A 22,182-nucleotide genomic window follows, 5' to 3' on the forward strand; every position below is an offset into this window, starting at 1 on the left:
TCTTATATTCGTATTCGTTGTTTCATTTTATTTTAAGAAAAAAATGAATCATTTGCAAAGGTTGTGTACAACATATATTTGTAGGTCTATCAAATAACACATAATTCATAAAGCCAGATTACAATGATCGAAAAAAATAGCAGTTTTATAATTATTCTTTTTTCAACCCTATTTCTATATAGATATAGTGTAGTTCACCTTACATGAACAAACATTCTATACATTATTTATGTATGTGCCTGTCCCAAGTCAGGATCCTGAAATTCAGTGGTTGTCGTTTGTTTATGTGTTACATATTTGTTTTTCGTTCATTTTTTTTTACATAAATAAGGCCGTTAGTTTTCTCGTTTGAATTGTTTTATCGGGGCCTTTTATAGCTGACTATGCGGTATGGGCTTTGCTCATTGTTGAAGGCTGTACGGCGACCTATAGTTGTCAATGTCTGTCTTTTGTGGATAGTTGTCTCATTGGCAATCATACCAGATCTTCTTTTTGATATATTCGTACATACCATAATCACAAGTAATGCTGGTCCAATAAAAGCCCAGATAAGATTTGATTCAAGAGTTAACCAACAACTGAAATGATTAAAAAGAATATATCTCTTGGTGTAAACAATGAAAATATATGATCATAATTTAAAGGACAGTTTATGATGTATCCACCTTAAGTTTAACGAAACATGTGACAATCAGCAATTAAATTGATACATATAAACAAGGATTTAATGTTAACCGTTTGAATTTGTCCTTATAGAACATGTCCAAGAGAAACCATCAGTTAAACCATTGTGGTGACGTCAGCCTATTCATTGGCCGTGGATTCTTTTTCTAGAATCAACGCTTCCTAAATCCATCGCAATATTTTCTATTGTTTCCTTTGTGTGCCTAATATCATTAAGTTTGAATTGACTCATTTCCTGATTTCTGTTCACTAATGAATTATTTTAAAAAAACTTACCTTTAATTTTTGTAATTTCTATATGCCTTCACTGGGAATCGAACCCGTCCATATGTTTTGTAACTTGTTACTGACATCAACATATCGAAAAAACCTCTGAGCTACCAATCGGTTACGATTTAAAAGTCTATTTTATATATATAAATGAATATATGATATACATCGGCACAACGGACACACATGGCTCGTACCTTTATATATACATAATAGAGCTTTCTTACAAATTGACGAAAGGTACGAACGAACGTAAAGGGAGCACGTATTTCATTTCCACAATAACTGTTAAAAGAGTCTGTGTTTTATCCAGTAAAACAGCATTCTTTTCTAAATCAAGTTTATTTTTCAAAAAAGAATAATATCGCAAATAATACACGATTTTAATATAATCAAACAGAGAAAAATAGTGTCAAATACACTTTCGTCCGATACGTTACTTACGTAAACCACGAGAACACACATTTCCGCGGGAAATTTTTAAGCACGAGTTTCACGATTAACTTTTCAATGGCATTATTAAAGTACGTTAGTATTTTAACGACAAGATTCACATTTATTTTATTTTTTATAGTACACTTTCAGCAAATTGTCAAAGTGGAATATCGACATCCTATAAATATATCGGAAAAGTCCAATTTAATAACTGTCGTTGCATGTAGGATAATTGTCCGAAGTTCCACGACTATTATTTAAATATGTCAAAATAAAGGATCCCTTAAACGAGTCTTACGTATGATTCGTCAAGCATACGTACCTTTCGTCAATTTGTAAGAAAGCTCTATTAGGTATTAATCGTATAGTATTAGTTGGTAGCCACGAGGTTTCGTAGTTAAGACAAATGAGTTAAAGCTAAGCATGCTAAGGACTTGTCTGTTTAGGTTCGAATCCCTGAATTCTCTTTGTTGTTCCAATAGTCTAGATTTCCAGTTTTTGTTCTTGTTTTGAATGTTATTGTGGATATTTTGTGTAAAAAGAGCGATTTTGGTCGTTTATAATAGAATTATGGTTGGCTATTCCATATGTTTGAAACAAATCAAAAATGGATTGCATAATATTGGTCCATTTTTGTTTTATAAATTAATATTATATGATTTCATATGTTTTAACAATAATTTCATAAATTTTAATTCGCAAATTCCTATGCTAGAAAATCGTGATATGTCTTGAATTAGGCTTATTGCTAGAAATTTCGGAAACATACTTATTATATGCACTATGTATAATGTTTTTTGTCGGGTTGTTGTCCTTTTGACACATTTTCCATTTCTATTAAGATCAATTCAAATAGAAATAAGTTCGAATATATCTTATTTTGTAAAAACAGATAACATTCGGATGCCTGATGATATGAAGATCTTTAAGGTCAGACGTGTTGTGTTATAATATATTTGTATTTTTTTTTAACAATTTAATTGTGATATCTAATTTATTGTAATGGATCATTTAACACAATACCATGGTTAATTAAACTCACTTACAATAACTTCTAATTAAGAATAGGCGTTAATTTTCAAAAGACATTATCACAATAGTTTAAGTGAAAGATACAATGGATAAGCGTTGATTCATGAAAAACAAACAATTCGCCCTGCGGGCTCATGGTGTTTTTTTTCTCAAGAATCAACGCTTATCCATTGTATCTATATCACATAAACTATCATTGACATTGCTTGGTTATGCAAATTTCATACAATCTTAATTGGATCTGTGTATAGTGCTAGGATTAGGTAAACAAGTATGCTAATTTGAAGCACAATCGCATCAAAAATTAAACTTCAGGATTTGTAAACGGTCCATTTGATTATAGTAGGCACCACACATTTCATTATCAGCATCATCAACATCGTCATCGTTGTTTAATGACTAATATACTGTAACTTTAACGTATATACTTACAACTGTTGATTGCCATATCCTTTAAGTTTAGTCGAAGTGGCCGAAATCCCAACTATACCAGCAGGAACAACTTGAAATAAAGAATCAATGATATTTTGTATCATGCAAAACTTACTTAGAACTTAAGGTGATATCAAGAAGTCAACCTCGTACTATCAAATGTTATTTCAAAGCTTCATACTCCTGTCAATTATGATTCTGAATAAAATTAACTATCATATCATTTTCATAACGCTGTGATATATTTTACATTCAATATTTAAGACAAATATATTTTGTTCCACTCTTTGTGATATTTAATTTGTAACTTACCTCTTCTGGGGTTTTGCTGTCGGTTTTTTAAAGTTAAATGATTAATACTCGGCAAACAGGTATAGCCTTCAACAACATTCAATCATAAACAATCAAATGTTTGTAGTGACCTTTTCATTTCTCATCCTTGATAAGCAACCGGTAATTCAATCAAGCATACCAAATGAATCATCCTGCTTTTTTTGTTATTCTTTTATTTCAAAAACAAATATTTTTCTTCGTATCAAACATTTGCATGATTGTTCAAGAGTTTCAGCCATCGATTTTGAATTTTGTTGTTTTTTGTTTGATACTTACTCCAACATGCAGGTATTAGCTTATATACTATAGATCTTGTTGGGAAGATAATGACAACCATTCTCACTATATGAATACCCTCAGCCAGCATCAGAGCAAAGTCTGTTAGAAACATGTAATGTAAGGCAACCGCAATCACTGAACAAACTACCTTTAAATAAAATATATTAACAAGCAGTACATATTGTTTGAAGATCACAAAGTTATCATATTGACATTTCCTATCTAAGTTTGGCCTTCGTGTTCATGATTTTAATAGAACTACACTTTTATAGTTATTTTCTACGTTATAAATTGTTGACAATCTCACTTTTGTTTTCCGAATTGTTCAAAATATTCCTGATGATTTTTAATCCTTATATATTGTACATGTATATGACTCTATGCTACACGATTCAAAGTGGTCAATATGTACAACGAATTTGGGTTTCAACTGATTTGTGTATACCAACTTTCTTTATCATTTTGCATTATGCTTGTTTTCACTTAGCAATTTGGAAATATGAATAACCCCCATTTTATACTTTGGTTTTTACTATCTTGTTTGGGACTGTTAGTCTTTTGCCATTTTTTACTTTTTTGTAATGACGGCGTCAGTTTATCGTTGACTGATTTGAATGAATATGCCTTTTTTAAAGTTCATCCTCCCTTTGTTTTAGTTTTGTATCAAAACTTTCATCAGATAACTACTTTATGATTATTTGTTGTTCTTACTTTATTTTCTGTTCTTGTTATTCCAGCTAAGAATATGACATACGAAATAATTAATGCAACGCATAAGTTCATCAGTGTTTTTGTTCGATCATTTGCCACATAGCTACAAAATAAAATAAAATCACCTATCATTATACGGTTATGCATAAAGAACAAATGTATTTATCATGAGCAACTAGTTTATGCATTATGCGAAGATCGACTTTCCTTTCTAGAACACTGAAAATAATTCTTGATTTTTGGTAGGGCTCGTGGTGCAAAGTCTCTAAAGTTTTAGTTAACATTTTTTCAATCTGTCAAATGCCCTACATCTACGAATTGTGATTCAACCTTGGTAGTTTCCGTATCTTCAAGAATATAGTTCCTGAATCAAAATTGTAATTTTTGGGATAAACTTCCAACCAATTCTTTGTAATTGTAAACTAACTACCTACATGCATGTACAGCAGAAGTATTATCTGTTGATTGTTGTTTTTTTTTTTTTTTTTTTTTTTACTAAAAACAATTTTCGCAAATTTGATAATTGCAAGTGCATTTTTAAGACAACTACATTTCAATGACAACAATGTAAAATATGTAATTTGACTTACTTCCATAGAACAAAATGAACGACAACTGTTATGACCAGGAACAAAATTGACACTCCACATCCAATGGCTGATATCATGCTAAGTGGTAATTGATGAGACAACGGCTTGAAAAAAATGACATCTATATCAATTACGGTTGCAAACTAGTATTAACATATCATAAAATGTTTAATGTAGAGTATCGATGTTTCTAAGTTGATTATGATAAGTAGATGGTGCGCATATAAAAATGATGAAAGGTAGTAAAGAGAGATCAAAAACCACAAGGTTGTTGACAGATTAACAAATCCGTTTTAAAAATATTTTTGTTCGCAAAATAGATTTTGTTTCTCACAGGATTAATAGATTACATTGACTGTGATAGGCAAACCCTTTCTGGAAGTATGGTCTTCAACTTTGTAATTTTTTGGCAAATTAACCTTTATGAATCGAGCGTCTAGCGTTCTAATTTTTTAGACTGATATTTTTACTGATATGACAGGAAACGCAAGAAAAGATAACTAAAACATACCTACTAGCATACCTACTACCTGTGTTTCACAGTAAAGGTTTAACCTACCAAACCTACGAAAGATGCCTGTACCAAGTGATGGATAAACATATAAGTATAACTGCTAGAAGTCTGTTGTAATTTACATGATTAATATATAATTGTCATTTCATTTATATTTCTTTTGTTACATCTTTTGACATCGGACTCGGACTTCTCTTGAACTGAATTTTAATGTGCGTATTGTTATGCGTTTACCTTGCTACATTGGCTAGAGGTATAAGGGGATCGTTGAGATCTCATAAACATTTTTAACCCCGCCGCAATTTTGCGCCTGTCCAAAGTCATGAGCCACTGGCCCTTATTAGTCTAGTGTGATTGTTAATTCTAGTTTCTTGTGTATAATTCGGGGTTTAGTATGACGTCCATTATCACTGTACTAGTATACATATGTTTTGTATAGTCCGTCGGAAAGGGACGATAAATGGCTGACCCGTGTTAAGAGAGAGCCATATCTCTAGCACGTTAAAGACACCCCTGTAGATTTCGAAAAAGAGTAGACTAATGCCGCTACAAGGCAGCACTCGCACCCGCAAAGTGGAAAGGGATTAATATAAGTTGCAAAAACTTGTTTCCCAATCCACTATAAATAAATATGTTTAAACTACATATTTTTAACGGGCCAGCTGAAGGACGACTACGGGTGTGGGAGTTTCTCGCTACATTGAAGACCCATTGGTGGCCTTCGGCTGTTGTCTGCTCTATGGTAGGGTTGTTGTTGCTTTGACCCATTTCCCATTTCCTTTCTCAATTTTATGTCGTTACGCTAGTTGACATAGTCAGGCGCTTTTGTTTTGGGGAATTTCTTTGTAATTGTCTTTTCCAAGGGTATCATATATATAATATACATAGGCAATTTTAACTTTTAGTATACAAATACTGATATATTTTAGAATAAATTATGTACATACTGTCTTTCCTGGACTCATCAATATGGCAAAATTAGTGGTGTGATTGTATTCACATATCGTGTAGGAATCTGTAGCATCGACAACTCGCGAACCGAATGAGGACCAAGCTCCATTAACAGTATTTCTATCAAAATATTAAACGTGTTACAAATTCTGTTATTCTTGTTGTAAATTTCTTGCAAAATTATATAATAGATAAGTGTATTCGAAAACGTCAAATAAGAGTTAACACTTTTTTTTTATATTCGAGACGTCACTCATTAAATTTAAACGATGTTCAATAAAAAAATAAAGACAATCTCTCAACAACAAAATAATACGTACAGGTATCATGTTAGTGACCACAGTTGGTCTCAAAAAATTATGAGTCATTTGAAATAATAATAATCTGCCTAAGAACATGTAAGTTTGTGGTTTGTTGAGAATGTTCATACGTTTTTCTCGTTTCTTGTTTTTTATGTAGATTAGACCGTTGGTTTTCCGTTTGAATGGTTTTACACTATTGATTTTGGGGCCATTTATAGCTTGCTGTTCGTTGGGAGCCAAGGCTCTGTTTTGGAGACTGTATTCTAGTGGTTTACTTTTATAAATTGTAATTGGATGAAGAGATTTCTAAAAGAAGTAGTATTTTACATCGTTTTGCTGTTTTTTAAAACACCTGTTTATGTATAATTATGTTAAGATTTAAGTAAAAGTTAAGTGGTACCAAACATATTTTCCCTATGTGATGTAGTGGTATATCGTAGCCTACTTTATGATGTGCATTATGAACATCGCTATAGTCGATCGTCTTACATCCAACTCTTGTTTTTTTTTTGGTATTTAGTAGCTCCATTTACCATCATTACAAATGCCGTTACTGTCACTTATAATTTTATACTTACGGTGCACTAAAATCCCAGAATCCACAAAAAGGTCTGGAATAGTCTCCCTTGTAAAACAGATTATCAAAAGTAACAATTGTGTAGTCTTTAAATATGAGTCATGGTTTCGTTTTCTGCAGTTTTGTCATGTGCTATGTTTTAAAATGTATATGCAATATGTAATGTGTATATATTTTGTATCGTGTTGTTAATACTTTTATATGTGAATGGATATATGTTGTAAAACGCTGAGGATAATCTTTTTTTTATATAATGTGCTGTTATAAATACTGTACAATTTTAAAATAGAAAATAAAAAAAAAAACTCTCGGGAATAAATAAACAAATTTTAGCTTTAAATGCATATTCACTCATATTTCGTCAAGACTATAATGCGTTCAAATAAGTTCGCATGCTAATATATATATATATATATTTGTATAATATTCAAAAAAATCAGTATCTACCGGAAAATATGACGAAAAAAACCCTTAGAAATTAAAGTTGAACACAACTCACAAAAGATTAATAAATAATGATAACTTCTACTTTGAACATTTATTCATATTTTAATTAACATGCTGCATGTGCTGTAGATTAATTTACTTTCGTTGGTACCAATTTTCGTGGATTCATAAAGTCTTGCATGTTCTTGGATATTACTCCTCGAGGGTTCTGTCAATGTCTGCATACATTCTTACACAAAATTGATTACCAATGAATAAGGTTGAATCCACTATTTATAAACTATTTATAAAACAATGTATCTTTTTATCAAAGATCGTACATGCACAACTATTTTTTGCATCAATATAGTTTCACAAACAATATATGAAGTGAGTTGTAACACTAAAAACTAAAAGTAAGATATCCAATCAGAACAATGTAACTTACCAAAATGTGATCGAATTTTATAATTAAGGAAAAATTCGAACAAGATCTTCCATGAATCGTAAAATCAGCTATAATAGAATTAACATCATAACTCCCATTAAAAGATTGCAGTTTCCTGTTAATTAGATAATAAACGTTACGATTGATTGGTATTTCCCAACATGATTAATACACGTTGTTAAAGCAAAGCGGTCATTGTTTTGGAAGCTAGAGATCCAAGCAAGAATCATTAAACATCGATAGGACTTGAATCATTAAACATCGAAAGTACTATCAAGATCTGATCTCATTTAGATGTTATACTACAAACATGGAACAGACAGAAAAGTATTAAGTAGAAAAAAATGCAGGTTTGATATTCTAGAGAAAGCATCAGTGTTTAACATGTCACCTTATAGTCTTCTAGTTGCTGCAGTTCACCTAGTGATAATTGTCTACATAGTTAAAACTGAATGGTAAAAGAGACCATCGATTATACTTTGATTTTATAAATCTGCAACTAAACAAATGTAACTTACCCATTTAGTAAAAGATACTCAGGGAAAAGCCTTGAAATATTTCTATAGAATGCGCTGCTATATCCCGTCAAACCTAAACAGGAAATACACTGTACTTAATGTCTAGCACCTTTTTTTTAATCGCTATTTACGTATTTACAACTATTTGTAATATGAATGTACTGATATATATATATAGCCATTCGAAACTATTGCTCACCATAAGTTTTGCCCCTAATATAGTAATATATTGAAATGTTCGCATAATTCTAATACATGCAACATAAGTAACCCTTTGGAGATTTAATTCTTTGAAACACTTGTTATGTTGATTGTGTATTGCCGTGTTTCGTCTTGATGTTTATGCGTCACTGCATTGTAAATATAATTAGCCTTTAAGTCGATATATTAGTACATCGTTTTATAATGTAGGTCGTTTGTCAGCGTTATACGGTAACGGCTTATCTGTAATATCTCAATTACCCGTGTCATTTTTTTCAGAACTGCTGATTCAATTACATATAGATAGAAACTATACAGTTTGACATGAAGCATTTTGTATTCAATTGTTTGAGGTCCCGTGTTATAAAGTGCATTGACAGTATTCTACAATAAATGATAGCAACGTCTTTTTGAACTTATATGCAATAAATATGAACACAAATCATTACATGTTTTGGCCTACAGATAAGATATAAATGATATGCCTTTTGGATTAACACGTCCAAAACATGGAATACTTTTAACCCTCTCTCTATTTTTACATGATGTTTCATTATCCGACAGTTTTAATTGTGCAATATAAAATAATGGCTACCTTATAAACGTAGCATAACATTGAGAATGGAAATGAGAAATATGTCAAAGTGACAACAAACCGACAAAGAAACTGAAAAAAGACCAATGTGTTTTCAACGCAGTGATATTATCATGCACACAGGCCGGACGCCAAATGACTTGTCAACTAAAATATATACTAGTTCATAAGCAAGACTTATTGATGTTTTAGACTGACAAATTGACAAGTATCACAATTCAGTTCAATTGCACACGAAACTTCATCTATGACCGCACCATTGAATAGACATATTTGTACAAAATAAGTAAGTGATAAATAATCAAAAAGAAAGTCATTCCTTGTTCGATAAAACAATACCGGTCATGAGTTCGTCAATCGTCTGGAGTACTAAATTATAATCCTGGTACCTTTGATATCTTATTATATTGAATGTATAAGCGTTCCTGTTTGGTGTTTAACTAAAACACGTTTTGATAGGTTTGTTTTGAAACTGTTCTTTGCTTGAATCAGTAGTAGTTACTTACCACTACATCTGTTCGTCTTCAGTTTAATTTCAGTCGCAGAATCTGTTATCCAGGAATCAGATATTTTCGAACGATCAGGAACAGTTATCTCATCCGAACTAGCCTTCCCTACTTCAATTACTGAAATAATTGATGAAATTTGAATTACAGATTATTGGACTATACATAAAATCATAGTAACACTTTCGAATAATATAGACAAGGAAACAATAAATAATATTAGACCGTTGGTTTTCCCGTTTGAATGGTTTTATACTAGTAATTTTGGGGCCCTTTATAGCTTGTTGTTCGGTGTGAGCCAAGGCTCCTTGTTGATGGCCGTACTTTAACCTATAATGGTTTACTTTTTTAAACTGTTATTTGGATGGAGAGTTGTCTCATTGGCACTCACACCACATCTGCCTTTATCTAAGGATTATTGTTATATTGTATTCTGTTTGGTTTTATCAATCTAAGTCCTTGTGTGGTTGTTTTTGTTTACAGGCACGACGGACAATCGATACCTCGATACCGATGATTGTTGTGAATGCTACGTACACTATACGTTCAAGCTTCTTGTTGACAATTAGAATCAATTTCTAGTAAGTAAAACATGGGTTTTCTTTGTATTCCACCTGTTCTCTTTTTAACACCTTTACTTGTGTCATTTTAAGTCCGTATGCTAAATTGGTGAGTAGAGATGATGAATATTGGATATATATATATATATATCAGACGGATACAATGCAAGAGAGAAATAACGTTATAAATTGATATTGCATTGTCGATAATTTGTATACCATGTGAGTATTTGAACATCTCATTATTTGTTTTCCTTTTTTTAAGTGCAAGTGTATTCTAAGTTTATAACAGTGTGTATTCTAAGTTTATAACAGTGTTTCGTTAAATAGGAAGGCAATTACACCCATGGTAAAATACATACCAACATTTTCTTTTTCAACGATTATTGAAAATTTACCGTCTATAACATCATTAAACGCATCATTGTACTCAGTAACTGCGTTTACAAGTGAAGTTACACCACCGGATCCCTGGTAAAAAAATATAAGTAGAACATTGATTAAATGTCTGAAATATATTTGCACCTCTCACCCTCTTGTACAAAAGAAGCAATCAAATGAATTTAACTTCCGGAGCAGACAAGTACATCGCTCAGTTTCCTGAAGGTTTTCTTTTGGCAAAATTATCTTAGGAGTTAAGTTCTACATTTTACTAATTTAAATTATTTTGTTATTCAAAGTACTAGCTATCCCTTGAAATCATTTTAATTCATTTTTTCTGTTCAAATCTATGGTCTTTAGATTTCTTTTGTGTCCATGACGTTGCCATTCTTTATTCAAGTGTAATATTCTTCTGATATCTTCTGCCTAGTTTGCAGTCACATTTATCATTTAAAGATTATATTTTGATGCACAATTTATATGGTCGGAGATCGCGCGCAGAAATAAGAAAATATATACCTTTTCTAATCAAGAACTATAAATGCGTTGATTTCAATATCAGCATGATAGTTACATGTTAGGGTTATCAGAAAATGTGATATCACAGACTATCATTTATTCCAGAAACCTGGATTCACTATGTAAAATTATGACATATAGAAGCGTAATCATCAATGTTCGGATGTTTTTAGCATGTTTAGTACATTTAATTATTTGGATTCAACTAATCACCGCATTCTTGACTCTCAAATTATCATGGACTAGCATTTCTGTTAAAGGTGAAAATACCCCCCCCCCTAAAAAAAAAAAAACAAAAAAAAAAAAAAAACACGAACAAACAAAAAACGTTTGAAAATTATAAACTTTGTTTTAAGAATAGCATTGGCAAACACGATTAGATGCATTCATGTCTCAATATATAATAATAACCTCATTGTTGAGTTCTTCCCATGACTGATGATTACTATCATCTAGTAAGTTGTCGCAAAGAGAACCAAATATCTGAAATACAAATAAAAACAGCTTTATACATTATGGTAAACTGTGTGCTACAAAATTTGTTCAATTCAAAATAACTATTGAAATGTTTAAATAAACAAATTTCCATAGATTCTAAGATTTGGTAAGAAAGTTCGGCTTCGCCAGTAAAATTCGTAAATGAACCCGGAAAATCAAGTTCTTTTTTTTACGGTGTTGTTATTGAAAGATCCACGTAAACAATCCTTTGAACACATCTATTTTTAAATGTGTTCAATTTAACAGTACAGTAGCAAATATCATTTACATCGGCATTAACGTTGACGTTTTTGATTGAAAAGTTAAAACAATATTAAATATAAGTTGCTATTTATGTACAGTTATGACATATTACAATAAACCATATCGATACTATTCGTCGTTATTTTTCACTGCCCAAATTCACGCTGTGTTTCACATCATTTGCAGTTCCAAATTTGTTTGATATATACAGATTAATGATTTAGTCTGGGAGATCAAATTGTATTTATTAAAAATAAACGGCATTGAACTACGAGTACTCTTTTTGAAGTCCTTTATATTCAATGATTTTTGTGTTTCTTGAATGGACCATTTTGTGTATCCAATTGCAACAAAGTTGTACGTAATTTTTCTGTTTTGCGTTGTAATACACATGTCCCAGGTTAGAGGAATAGAGCGCCTAAAAAGGTGTTAAATCCTGCAACATTTGTATATGGATGTACCAAGTCAGTAGAGTGTACGAATACCGTTGTTTTTTTAATTTGCGTACACCATTATGCCTTTGAAAATATAATGTTATTATGATTTCATGGTTTAACTACCATTTTTTATGCACGTGATTCAGTTACAATACTATTGTATATAATTCGAACTATCTGGAATAATAGTGATACATGAAGGTTTAGTTTGCATCCTGATTCTATATATTATTCCATATGAACATATCTAAAGGATTATGTATTACATGCGTTACTTACCTGTAGTTGATCAAATGTGAGTTTGTCCTTGTTTTCAGCCACATACTTGGCAATATCATTCAGTACATATGATGATGTAAGCAAATCACCAGAACGTAACCCATTATTTTCTTTTGTTACATTTTCTAATTCTTCTAATATAGTGCTCACTAAAATATCGGCACTGTCTCCAGATAACAGCTTAGCAGTCTAAAACATCAAACGTTATTAGGACAATGTATTTCGTTTGTTTAACAAAGATTCAAAATAAAATATTCGAAGAAACATAAAGAAGAACGTTGATAAAATAGCAATATATTATATCTATATTCATTAATGATTTCCATCGCAAGCTCATTCCTGTCTGCAAATAAATAAAAGATTAAAGTATGTCGAGTGCGACATGTGACGCAAAAAAAAAATAAATATTCAATTATTCAATGAGAAACATATCTAAGAACCCTGCTACATTAATACACAAGAAAAAGGAACATGAACCATGTTCAATCAAATTCGATGAAAACTGTTTGTAAATGAACAATAAAATAAACAATTTTTTGTCACTTTGTTGTGTTTACAAATACTAAAACTAAAGACCTCCTAGTATTGTTATATTGTTGATCGAACCATTTGGTAGTATTTGATTTGAATTTTGTCGTAATTGATTGTAATGTTTGATTGTGTCCAGTATGTTTGACGTTCTAGACATAGACTTATACAAGGCTATGTGTATGTTCATTGTGTGTTTTATTAAGACTTTCTTTGTGACCAATAGGTTTATTCACATTGTCTATTGGTGTGCCTTTTATCGTTAAACGTCTTCAATGATTTAATAAACCCTTTCATCAACAATTGGTGCTTGAATTAAAGACTGATTTTTATCTTATTTCGGATACAAATGTGAGAAGAAGGTGTGTCAATTGTTTATCGTGGTTCACTTTTTGTAAGGCTAAAATAACATATCGAACAAAAGGATGACACACCTACAATTCTCGCCTTTAAATAATCTTCAATATTGGGCTTTTTAACCTCTAAATTTAACAGATATTGATGATATAAAAGTGTTTCATACTTATCAACAATTAGCAAGATACTACTGTTATACAGGTATATATAACAAAAATGCAAAGTCTGTGATTTCAATTATAATGGACACACCTAGTGATACTTTGCCTGAATATATATTTATCTTGACAATTATTTATATAAGTATTAAGTATTAATCGTTCATAAAAAGCTATCTGTAGAATACAGCAATCTAATAATTTTTCCAATAAATCTTATTCATTTACTAACAGTTTGTTGTATTTTTTCTCGACAATAAGTTATAAGTCAAGAAAAGCGATTTAATTAAAGCCTTAATAACTGTAGAAGATAATTATGCATGTGTAACATTATACAATCATTTGATCATTTAAACTGAATGCTCGCAACCTATCATTTGACAATAGATATATACACTTGTTCTCAGTGAAGTAATTTTTTTAAAAAGAAAAGAGTTAAAAATAAAAAAAATATCTAACCAGAATAATCATGTGGAAGAAATCTTAAAAGTTAAATACCGTTAGAACTAATTAAATGCAACACATTTTAGCTGGAATACCATCCTTCATACTGCCAATTATCGACAGACATTTTGTTTATCTTATCATGTGTATTTACTCTAGCATTGACAGCTTAATAATATGATTCATTTCTTAAAAGTACTTTCAAGTCACTTAACACTGAATACATCGCTACATGTACATACGGTCTTTTTAACTTTGTGTTTACATATATACTTTCAGATGCACAGTTTAATTACTGTTACATTTTTTTTTACAATATATACTGTATTTTGATGATCAGCAATAGACGATTTTAATGATGTCTTACCCTCTACCACTTAGCAGAATTGTTTTTTTTTGTTTGATTTAATTTATTAAAAAGACATCATAAAATTAAAGTGTGTAATCTGCATGAGTACCTACCAGATATCGGGACCCATTTAAGTGATACATTTTTTTGTTTTATACATGTATCTTATTGATTAAGTTAGATAAAGATGTGTTTTATAGTTCAAAACCAGTACAGCGTTTGAGAAAATATCAAACACATACATGTACCATTTATGAAAGCATACAATTTGTTAGTATTATTACCAGTGTTCGCAGATGTTGTATTGATTTACTTATACAGTTGGTGTAGGTCGGTTCCTCCCACTTTCCCTCGCTACTGCAGTATCTTGAAGCATTACCCGTGTATTCACCGGTGCAGGCTACGGTAGTGAGTGTTTTTTCTGGTGTTATACTCCATGTTGTGTTAAATTTGTCCACATTTTCACTACAAAGATTCGTCGAATCTACAATAAGTAGAAAGTACATTAACAAAAATAACGAACTTCAAGTAAAATATAAAAAAGGGGGAAATATTTTTTTTATATATTAATGTGTCAAAGTCATCTTGAAATTTAATCAACTCATTTATATCTATATGTAAATAGAGAAAAAACAGCATGTAAATAAGTGTGATTAGTATATAATACGTTAAAATTTTTTGATATTTCAGATTTTAAAGAATTCTTTGCCAGAATGTGTTTTTTTTATTATTTCCTTTAAAGCATTGTTGAAACAAACTTTTATTGAAGTTGATTAAATTTCTAACCAATAGGTTAGTATTTAAACCCTACAATCAACTTCATTAATTAATCATTTTTGTTTGTTTTAAAGTTTATACTATATTGAAAATATCCCATTTTATGACGCATACCTATTAGTATTAATCAATGTGTGTTCTTGAACATGTTCTCATTAGGAATAACCATGACTTTTAAAATTTGTAGTGGTAACAGACTCTCAAGTAAATATGAACTTTTAGGGTTATATTTATATGGATATTAAAAGATGTGGTATGAGTAAAATTGAGAAAGGAAATGGTGAATATGTCAAAGCGACAACCACCCGACCATAGAGCAAACAACAGCCGAAGGCAACCAATGGGTCTTCAATGTAGCGAGAATTCCCGCACCCGTAGGTGTCCTTCAGTGGGCCCCTAAAATATGCATAATAGTACAGTGATAATGGACGTCATACTAAACTCCGAATTATACACAAGAAACTAAAATTTAAAATCATACAAGACTAACAAAGGCCAGAGGCTCCTGACTTGGGACAGGCGCAAAATTGCGGCGGGGTTAAACATGTTTATGAGATCTCAACCCTCCCCCTATACCTCTAGCCAATGTAGAAAAGTAAAAGAATAACAATACGCACATTAAAATTCAGTTCAAGAGAAGTCCGAGTCTGATGTCAAAAGATGTAACAAAAGAAAATAAATAAAATGACAATAATACATAAATAACAACAGACTACTAGCAGTTAACTGACATGCCAGCTCCAGACCTCAATTAAACTGATTGAAAGATTATGTCTTCATCATATGAATATCAGGTACAATCCCTCCCGTTAGGGGTTTAGTATCATACTATCATAAAATATATGAGAAGAACATAACCCGTGTCATGCCAACAACTTTTTTTTTAGAAATAAATGTGTTTAGTTCCGATGCAAAGACCCTATCAGTAAATCAATGTTAAAGCCAAAATATGCAATCTTTAATGACCTGACAACAGTATCGTAACTATATCCCCTTTTAATAAGTCTATTTAAAGGTTTTGTTAGTTTCTGAGGAGAATACTGACATTTTTGTGCTTTATAAAGAATATTTCCATAAAATTTTGGATGTGAAATACCTGAACGTATAAGATGTCTGCATGTTGAGTTATATTTACGAATTATTTCCTTATACCGGTGATAAAATTTAGTAAATGTTTTGACCAGTTTGTGATATCGAAAACCCTGGTGTAATAATTTTTCAGTAATACATAAATTTCTCTCGCTAAAATCTAATACATTGTTACATACACGAGCGAATCGTACAAGTTGAGATATATAAACACCATAAGAGTGTTAATTAGACAAAACTCCATCAAAGTCACAACTTGTAACTAGTTAATCATTATAGATGAAAGTAAAATCTTCAACATGGAGCCTTTCGAGCAGAAAGCTATAAAGGGTCCCAAATTGACCAGTGTTAAAAATTCTAACAGGGCAACTAAAGCACCTATATCAATATACAAAAGTGAATAGCCAGAATGTAAAAAAATGTTTTGAGTATTGAATACATAACAAATTCTTGTCTTTTCAGATAAAAAGTGTTTTTTTTTAAATCCTACAAAGCATTGTCGAAACAAATTATTATTGAACTTCACACACTTTCAACCAATAGCTAAGTATTAAAACCCCATAATTTCATAGTTTAACCTATATTATGTCTTATTCAGTATTTACCTAAATCTTTAAATATGTTGTGTAAATAATTTCAAGAGTCATCTTTATAACTCCTCAGTAAATCTATATTTTACAATGATTTTATGTTTGACTGTTGATTTCCTTTCTTTTTAGGATTTGAATTTTGAATCTTGAAAAAATAAAATTCCTTAATTTAAAGATTGGCTTAAACAATATGATGCTCCTTTGTCATTCTCAATACAAAATGAAGCAACACAAGTGATGTATTACTCTTTCAAATAGTGCCTTTTTATACATTACCCTTTAAATTATTAACTAGATAGTGGTGTGATGTACTTTACAATCTTTTTTACTATCATCAATATTTGTCAATCGGGTCACTAAGTGAGAAAATAAACTTTGTTCAAAGGCTTGAAACTGTTACGGTGTAACCGCCTTTAGTTAGATGTATCATGCGATAGCCCTATACAAACCGCCCTATTCAATTGACGTACCTCTCTTAATACAATAGATTGTGTGAAAATTATCTGTTACAAAACGCGTCGGTGCATTTTGTATCATTTAAAGGGTCTATTGAGTTCAAATACGACGTTTCATACTAAAACGTCACAAAAAGCACCATGTGTGTAAATAAAGCTGTTGCCTACAAAATGATTCTTACAAGCATTTAAGACGTACACAAAGAGTAAAATTGAGAATGGAAATGGGGAATGTGTCAAAGAGACAACAACCCGCCCAAATAAAAAACAACAGTTTATCAGTCTTCGTATAGCTTGTAGTACTGTGAATGTTCTATCGGAAGCAAACTTTGCAACGAATCTCGAAAAATGAAAATTAAATACGTGTTAGCAATAATAATATATTGTCATAGACCACGATATTTACTTTTCATACACTACAAAATACAATGCACTTATATCTCAAACAATGTCGAATAAAAACATACGGGGTCATGTGAATCAATCACAATACATTACAGCTTAAAATGAATATGGTCATTTCATTTCAAAATAAGGATTGTAAGAATACGGTTACCATGTCAATATTACAGATATAATAAGTGTACTCACTTGTCACGTATACTGTTATACATTTCTTTTCGGAAGCTTGACTGCAATAAAAGGCAACGCATTTCAAAAATTTTAAATTAATTTGTGAAATAGGAAACACGCCTTATTGTTTTGTTTGCTTGAATTATAATTCTTCAATGAAAAGTATGGAACAATCTACGAGTCAACATGTGTATTATTAATGCAGGAGTTACGAACCTTGTATAATAAAAAAAAAATGAACGATTCAATAATGACATACACAAGTTAAACTTGCATATTATTTCAATTTCATGTAATAGCAGTGTAGTTTGATATTGGTTGAATAGTAAAATTTGTATAATGTATATGATTTCCTCGTGTATTTTAATTCAACAAGTTGAACATGAAATAATTTTGTCAATATAATACCATGTATTCAATCTTTTATAAAATACTTTTAATTTAATAATGTGAAAATGTGGTACGATTGTCAGTTTAGAACTCTCAAAGAGAGACCATATAACACAGAAAGTAAAAACTATAGGTTACCGTACTGCCTTTAACAATTAGCAAATACAATACTGCATGGTATACTGTAAAATGCATCGATATGACAGGTGTTAAATACTGCATATAATACATTTCAGAATTACGTTTTTACTTAAAATACATAGGAACAATGAATGTAGCGAACAATAAGACAAATAAAGGCAACAGTAGTATACCGCTGTTCAAAAATAGATACATTATCAAATAAATAAATATACATAATCAATAAACAAAAAAAATAACACGTCAAATGAATGGATGTTGCATACATGTATATGATCATCAAAAGCAAATGTTTTGAACTCTGTTTTTTTCCGCGCATTTATACTTTTATAATAAATAGTACAAATGTCATTACGATAACATTTAGTACCCTTTGAACATGCAACTCCATCAATATTTGTTAAGGGCATACGATACAGTTACAGGGAAGGTAATGACGTTGCTAACGTAAAATGTTATTTTTGCGACGTCAAACTATGACATATCAGGAAAAGATGCATTTTTCGACTGATTTTATCATTCAAACTGATTTAATTTGAAAACGAGTGCATGGACCCCTATTTTTTAAAACAGCAATTTGTTTCATTTAGCAAGGACATTATGTGACCCAAATTTTATAAAACTGTAAATAGCGCAATTTTTTAAATTTTAATAAACATGCAGCAAAAAATGACGTTTTTTCCTCTATTCATGAACATTTGATAAATATAGAGTTATTTCGGAATTCAAATTGTATAATTTTTAATGATACTTATAAAATACAGAAATTATCGATTATTTAACAAAAAACAATTTGTGTTTATCTTTTAAAGCAAAAATGTTACGTCGTTCTTTCAAAAAAGAAAATACGGACACAAATCTGAATTTTGAGCAAATATACAAAATTTCGACCTCATTTTACTCAAAAAGTAGCACATGAAGGTATATTTTTTATGACATATTTGATTAATCAGGTAAAAAATAGCCTATATGCAAATTTTCATCAACTTGTAAATACAGGTTCAAAACTGTATCGTATGCCCTTAAGGGTCATTTCTCATATACATTGGTTCATAGAGATATCTGACAAAAAAGGGATATTATACATCAAAATTCTCTTAATAAATATTATTTATGCTGTCCATCAAGTGTACTTTTCAACTAAATGTTGGAAAGAAATGTTGTTAATGTTATCATGGAAATATTACCTTATACTATCTACAGCCGTAAAACATATTCTATGACTCCCAGTATCCCTTTCTGTAGGCGTCCATGTGACATTGACATACCATCGGTCGTTGGATGTCCCATACCTTAACAACTTCGACTTAGATACTTCTTTCGAGGTGAGAATAATAATTTCGGAAATTCTTAAATACATTAAATGAATAATAAAGAAAAATAATGTATTATTAAAAAAAAAATTGTAGTAATTCTAAAATAACAAATCCACAACATGACTTTTAGCTTTATGAACAACTCCACAAACAAACAATGTTGAGTAAAAAAATTCATATGAATAAATGTAGAAACACAAAACGAGTGTACGCTGCAACATAAACAAGTTAAAGGCCCTTCACCTCCGTATGTACTTTGTATATATCTATGTTGGCATTTGAGTGGGCGGGTTTCAGTCCATGTTGCTTCTTAAATGATGAAAACTGTCTGCATAAGGTTATGCCATGTGCATGTATATGGAGTACATTTATATTCAAATGAAAAAGGCAATATTATGAAAACAACTTGTTAAGTTGAAAATGCCTGTACCAAGTCAGGAATATGACAGTTCTTATCCATTCGTTTAAGATGCATTTTGTTATTTGGTTTTGCCATGTGATTATGGACTTTCCGAATTGATTTTCCTCTAAATTCAGTATTTTTGTGATTTTACTTTTTAAGATAAAACAGAACAACGAACACTAATGTAGTAAGTCAATTAGCTGTACATTAATAGTGTGTTTACCTTCCAATTACATAAAAGCATTAAAATATGAAAGCAAGATGTGTTTGAATGGATACAGTTTAAAGCATGTAAAACATGTTCAATATATGTATTACTTACCCATCTCCTTTTGCTATGATAGTCTCGTGATACGTGGTGTTAACAGGAATAACTACGATAGAATTAATATTTTCTAATATAGGTTTTATTTCACAAGATTGATTTGAAACAGTCTGTATAACATCGATTAGAAACTGCAAAGGAACACTGCTTAAAGGGTTGTCGCTTTGTTCCGAGGCGAAATCCTCGATCTGTAGTGCAACAGCATACAGACCTAACTCACCAGTGGCGTTATACGAGATTACACATGTACCCTGAAACAAGAAACAGCCGATGATTTTAACAAAATCGATAAATAGTTTTAAACAGAGATTACGCTAGAAGATTAAGGCGCCTTAAGCATGTTGAATACATCTATATTAAGCTGAAGAGGGAACATATGAAGTAAGTACGAGTCTATTATGAGTAATCAAACACGATAAAAAAGACGAACATTTGTTTTAATCATTTTCAAGATTACAGCAAAGTCGAAAAAAAAGATTGCAAGGTATAAAATGAATTATCATGCATTTTCATTTACTCATATTTGCCAATGATAAACCAATACAACAAAGAAAAACAATCTGTCAAAATATTTGTTTTTGATCAATCTCATTCTCTATCCCTATGAGAACCGAAAACTTTGTTGCTTTATTTAGGGTTTTTATCAGGCGTGACTAACATATACGTTTGATTATACATGTACCTTGTTTAAATCTGAATTTACCAGACTGTTGCATATGTCGCCACATTCATCATCACCAATTGCCCATCGACATCTGATGATGTCGTTGTCTGCGTCTTCGATTGTTACATTGTTTACAAGAAATAATGTTACATATAAACTATTATATAGTGACTGCTATCACTTATTGATTAAAAGCAAATGGCCCTCGATATAGCATAAACTGAAAACTCCTGTACATTATATAAATATTATTTTTTTCATCATGTACTCAACTGATGGAACTATGACTCAGATAAGAAAAGTTGAATGATTTGTTTATGATGGCATATTTTAATGTTATCATAAGCAAATACTTCTTTGTGTCAACAAGTGGAAATTTCAAGATACAATCGAGTGTGTTTGAAGTATTTCCTTTTACCTTGATTATGTCTTTTAACTTTAACTTTGCGATAAACCAAATGGATCTGTATTTTAAACATCATTTATTACATACATATAAAAAATAGATGTGGTATATTTGGTAATGAGACAACCCTTCACAACAGACTACATAAATTAACAAGTATATGCCACCGCACGACCTTCAACAATGAACAACCATTACGTATAGTCAGTTATAAAAATCCGAGTTAGTGATCACGTTTGTTATTTGACATGACAAACCATTGATATGTTCTTTTTTTCTGTAATCTATTGAATTACTGAAAACACGTGATTTTCCATTTCATTTGTTTTTGTTTTGTTTTGCACAACTTTTTGACATTTTTATTCTATAATTCTTCTAAATTTTCTTTTTGATTTATCCTTCCAACTCTGTTGATCAGAGCTTCACCCATGAGTCTAATTCAGGTTAATATCAGTCTGGCTTACAAATTTCAACTTACAATTTACAATTTGCAGAA

The 22,182-nt window shown here is 30.8% G+C and overlaps 1 protein-coding gene across 1 annotated transcript; it reads right to left on the minus strand.

Annotated features, from left to right (window-relative positions):
* Positions 1 to 252: 252 nt before the first annotated feature.
* On the minus strand, positions 253 to 22,116 carry LOC139484286 (adhesion G protein-coupled receptor B3-like). Its single transcript, XM_071268020.1, has 19 exons — positions 22,093 to 22,116; positions 21,299 to 21,454; positions 20,614 to 20,867; positions 19,760 to 19,921; positions 18,060 to 18,100; positions 14,842 to 15,041; positions 12,722 to 12,910; positions 11,676 to 11,747; positions 10,727 to 10,835; positions 9,805 to 9,924; positions 8,503 to 8,575; positions 7,985 to 8,099; positions 7,112 to 7,158; positions 6,228 to 6,351; positions 4,767 to 4,870; positions 4,177 to 4,279; positions 3,463 to 3,613; positions 2,854 to 2,923; positions 253 to 578 (listed from the first exon to the last, which is right to left on the minus strand). The coding sequence occupies exons 1-19, from the start codon at positions 22,114 to 22,116 to the stop codon at positions 359 to 361; spliced, it is 2,334 nt and encodes a 777-aa protein (XP_071124121.1). The 3' UTR covers positions 253 to 358.
* Positions 22,117 to 22,182: the final 66 nt, after the last annotated feature.

Source organism: Mytilus edulis, chromosome 8 (assembly GCF_963676685.1).
Source record: "Mytilus edulis chromosome 8, xbMytEdul2.2, whole genome shotgun sequence".
Lineage (NCBI taxonomy): Eukaryota > Metazoa > Mollusca > Bivalvia > Mytilida > Mytilidae > Mytilus > Mytilus edulis.

Excerpts from the sequence above, each read along its gene's own strand:
- LOC139484286 (XM_071268020.1), bottom strand. The coding sequence starts at position 22,116 with ATGGGTGAAGCTCTGATCAACAGA. Across the intron at positions 19,922-20,613 it reads ATCATAGCAAAAGGAGATGG|AATTTCCGAAATTATTATTC; the intron begins GTAAGTAATACA and ends AATGTATTTAAG. Across the intron at positions 12,911-14,841 it reads TACAACATCTGCGAACACTG|ACTGCTAAGCTGTTATCTGG; the intron begins GTAATAATACTA and ends TTGATGTTTTAG.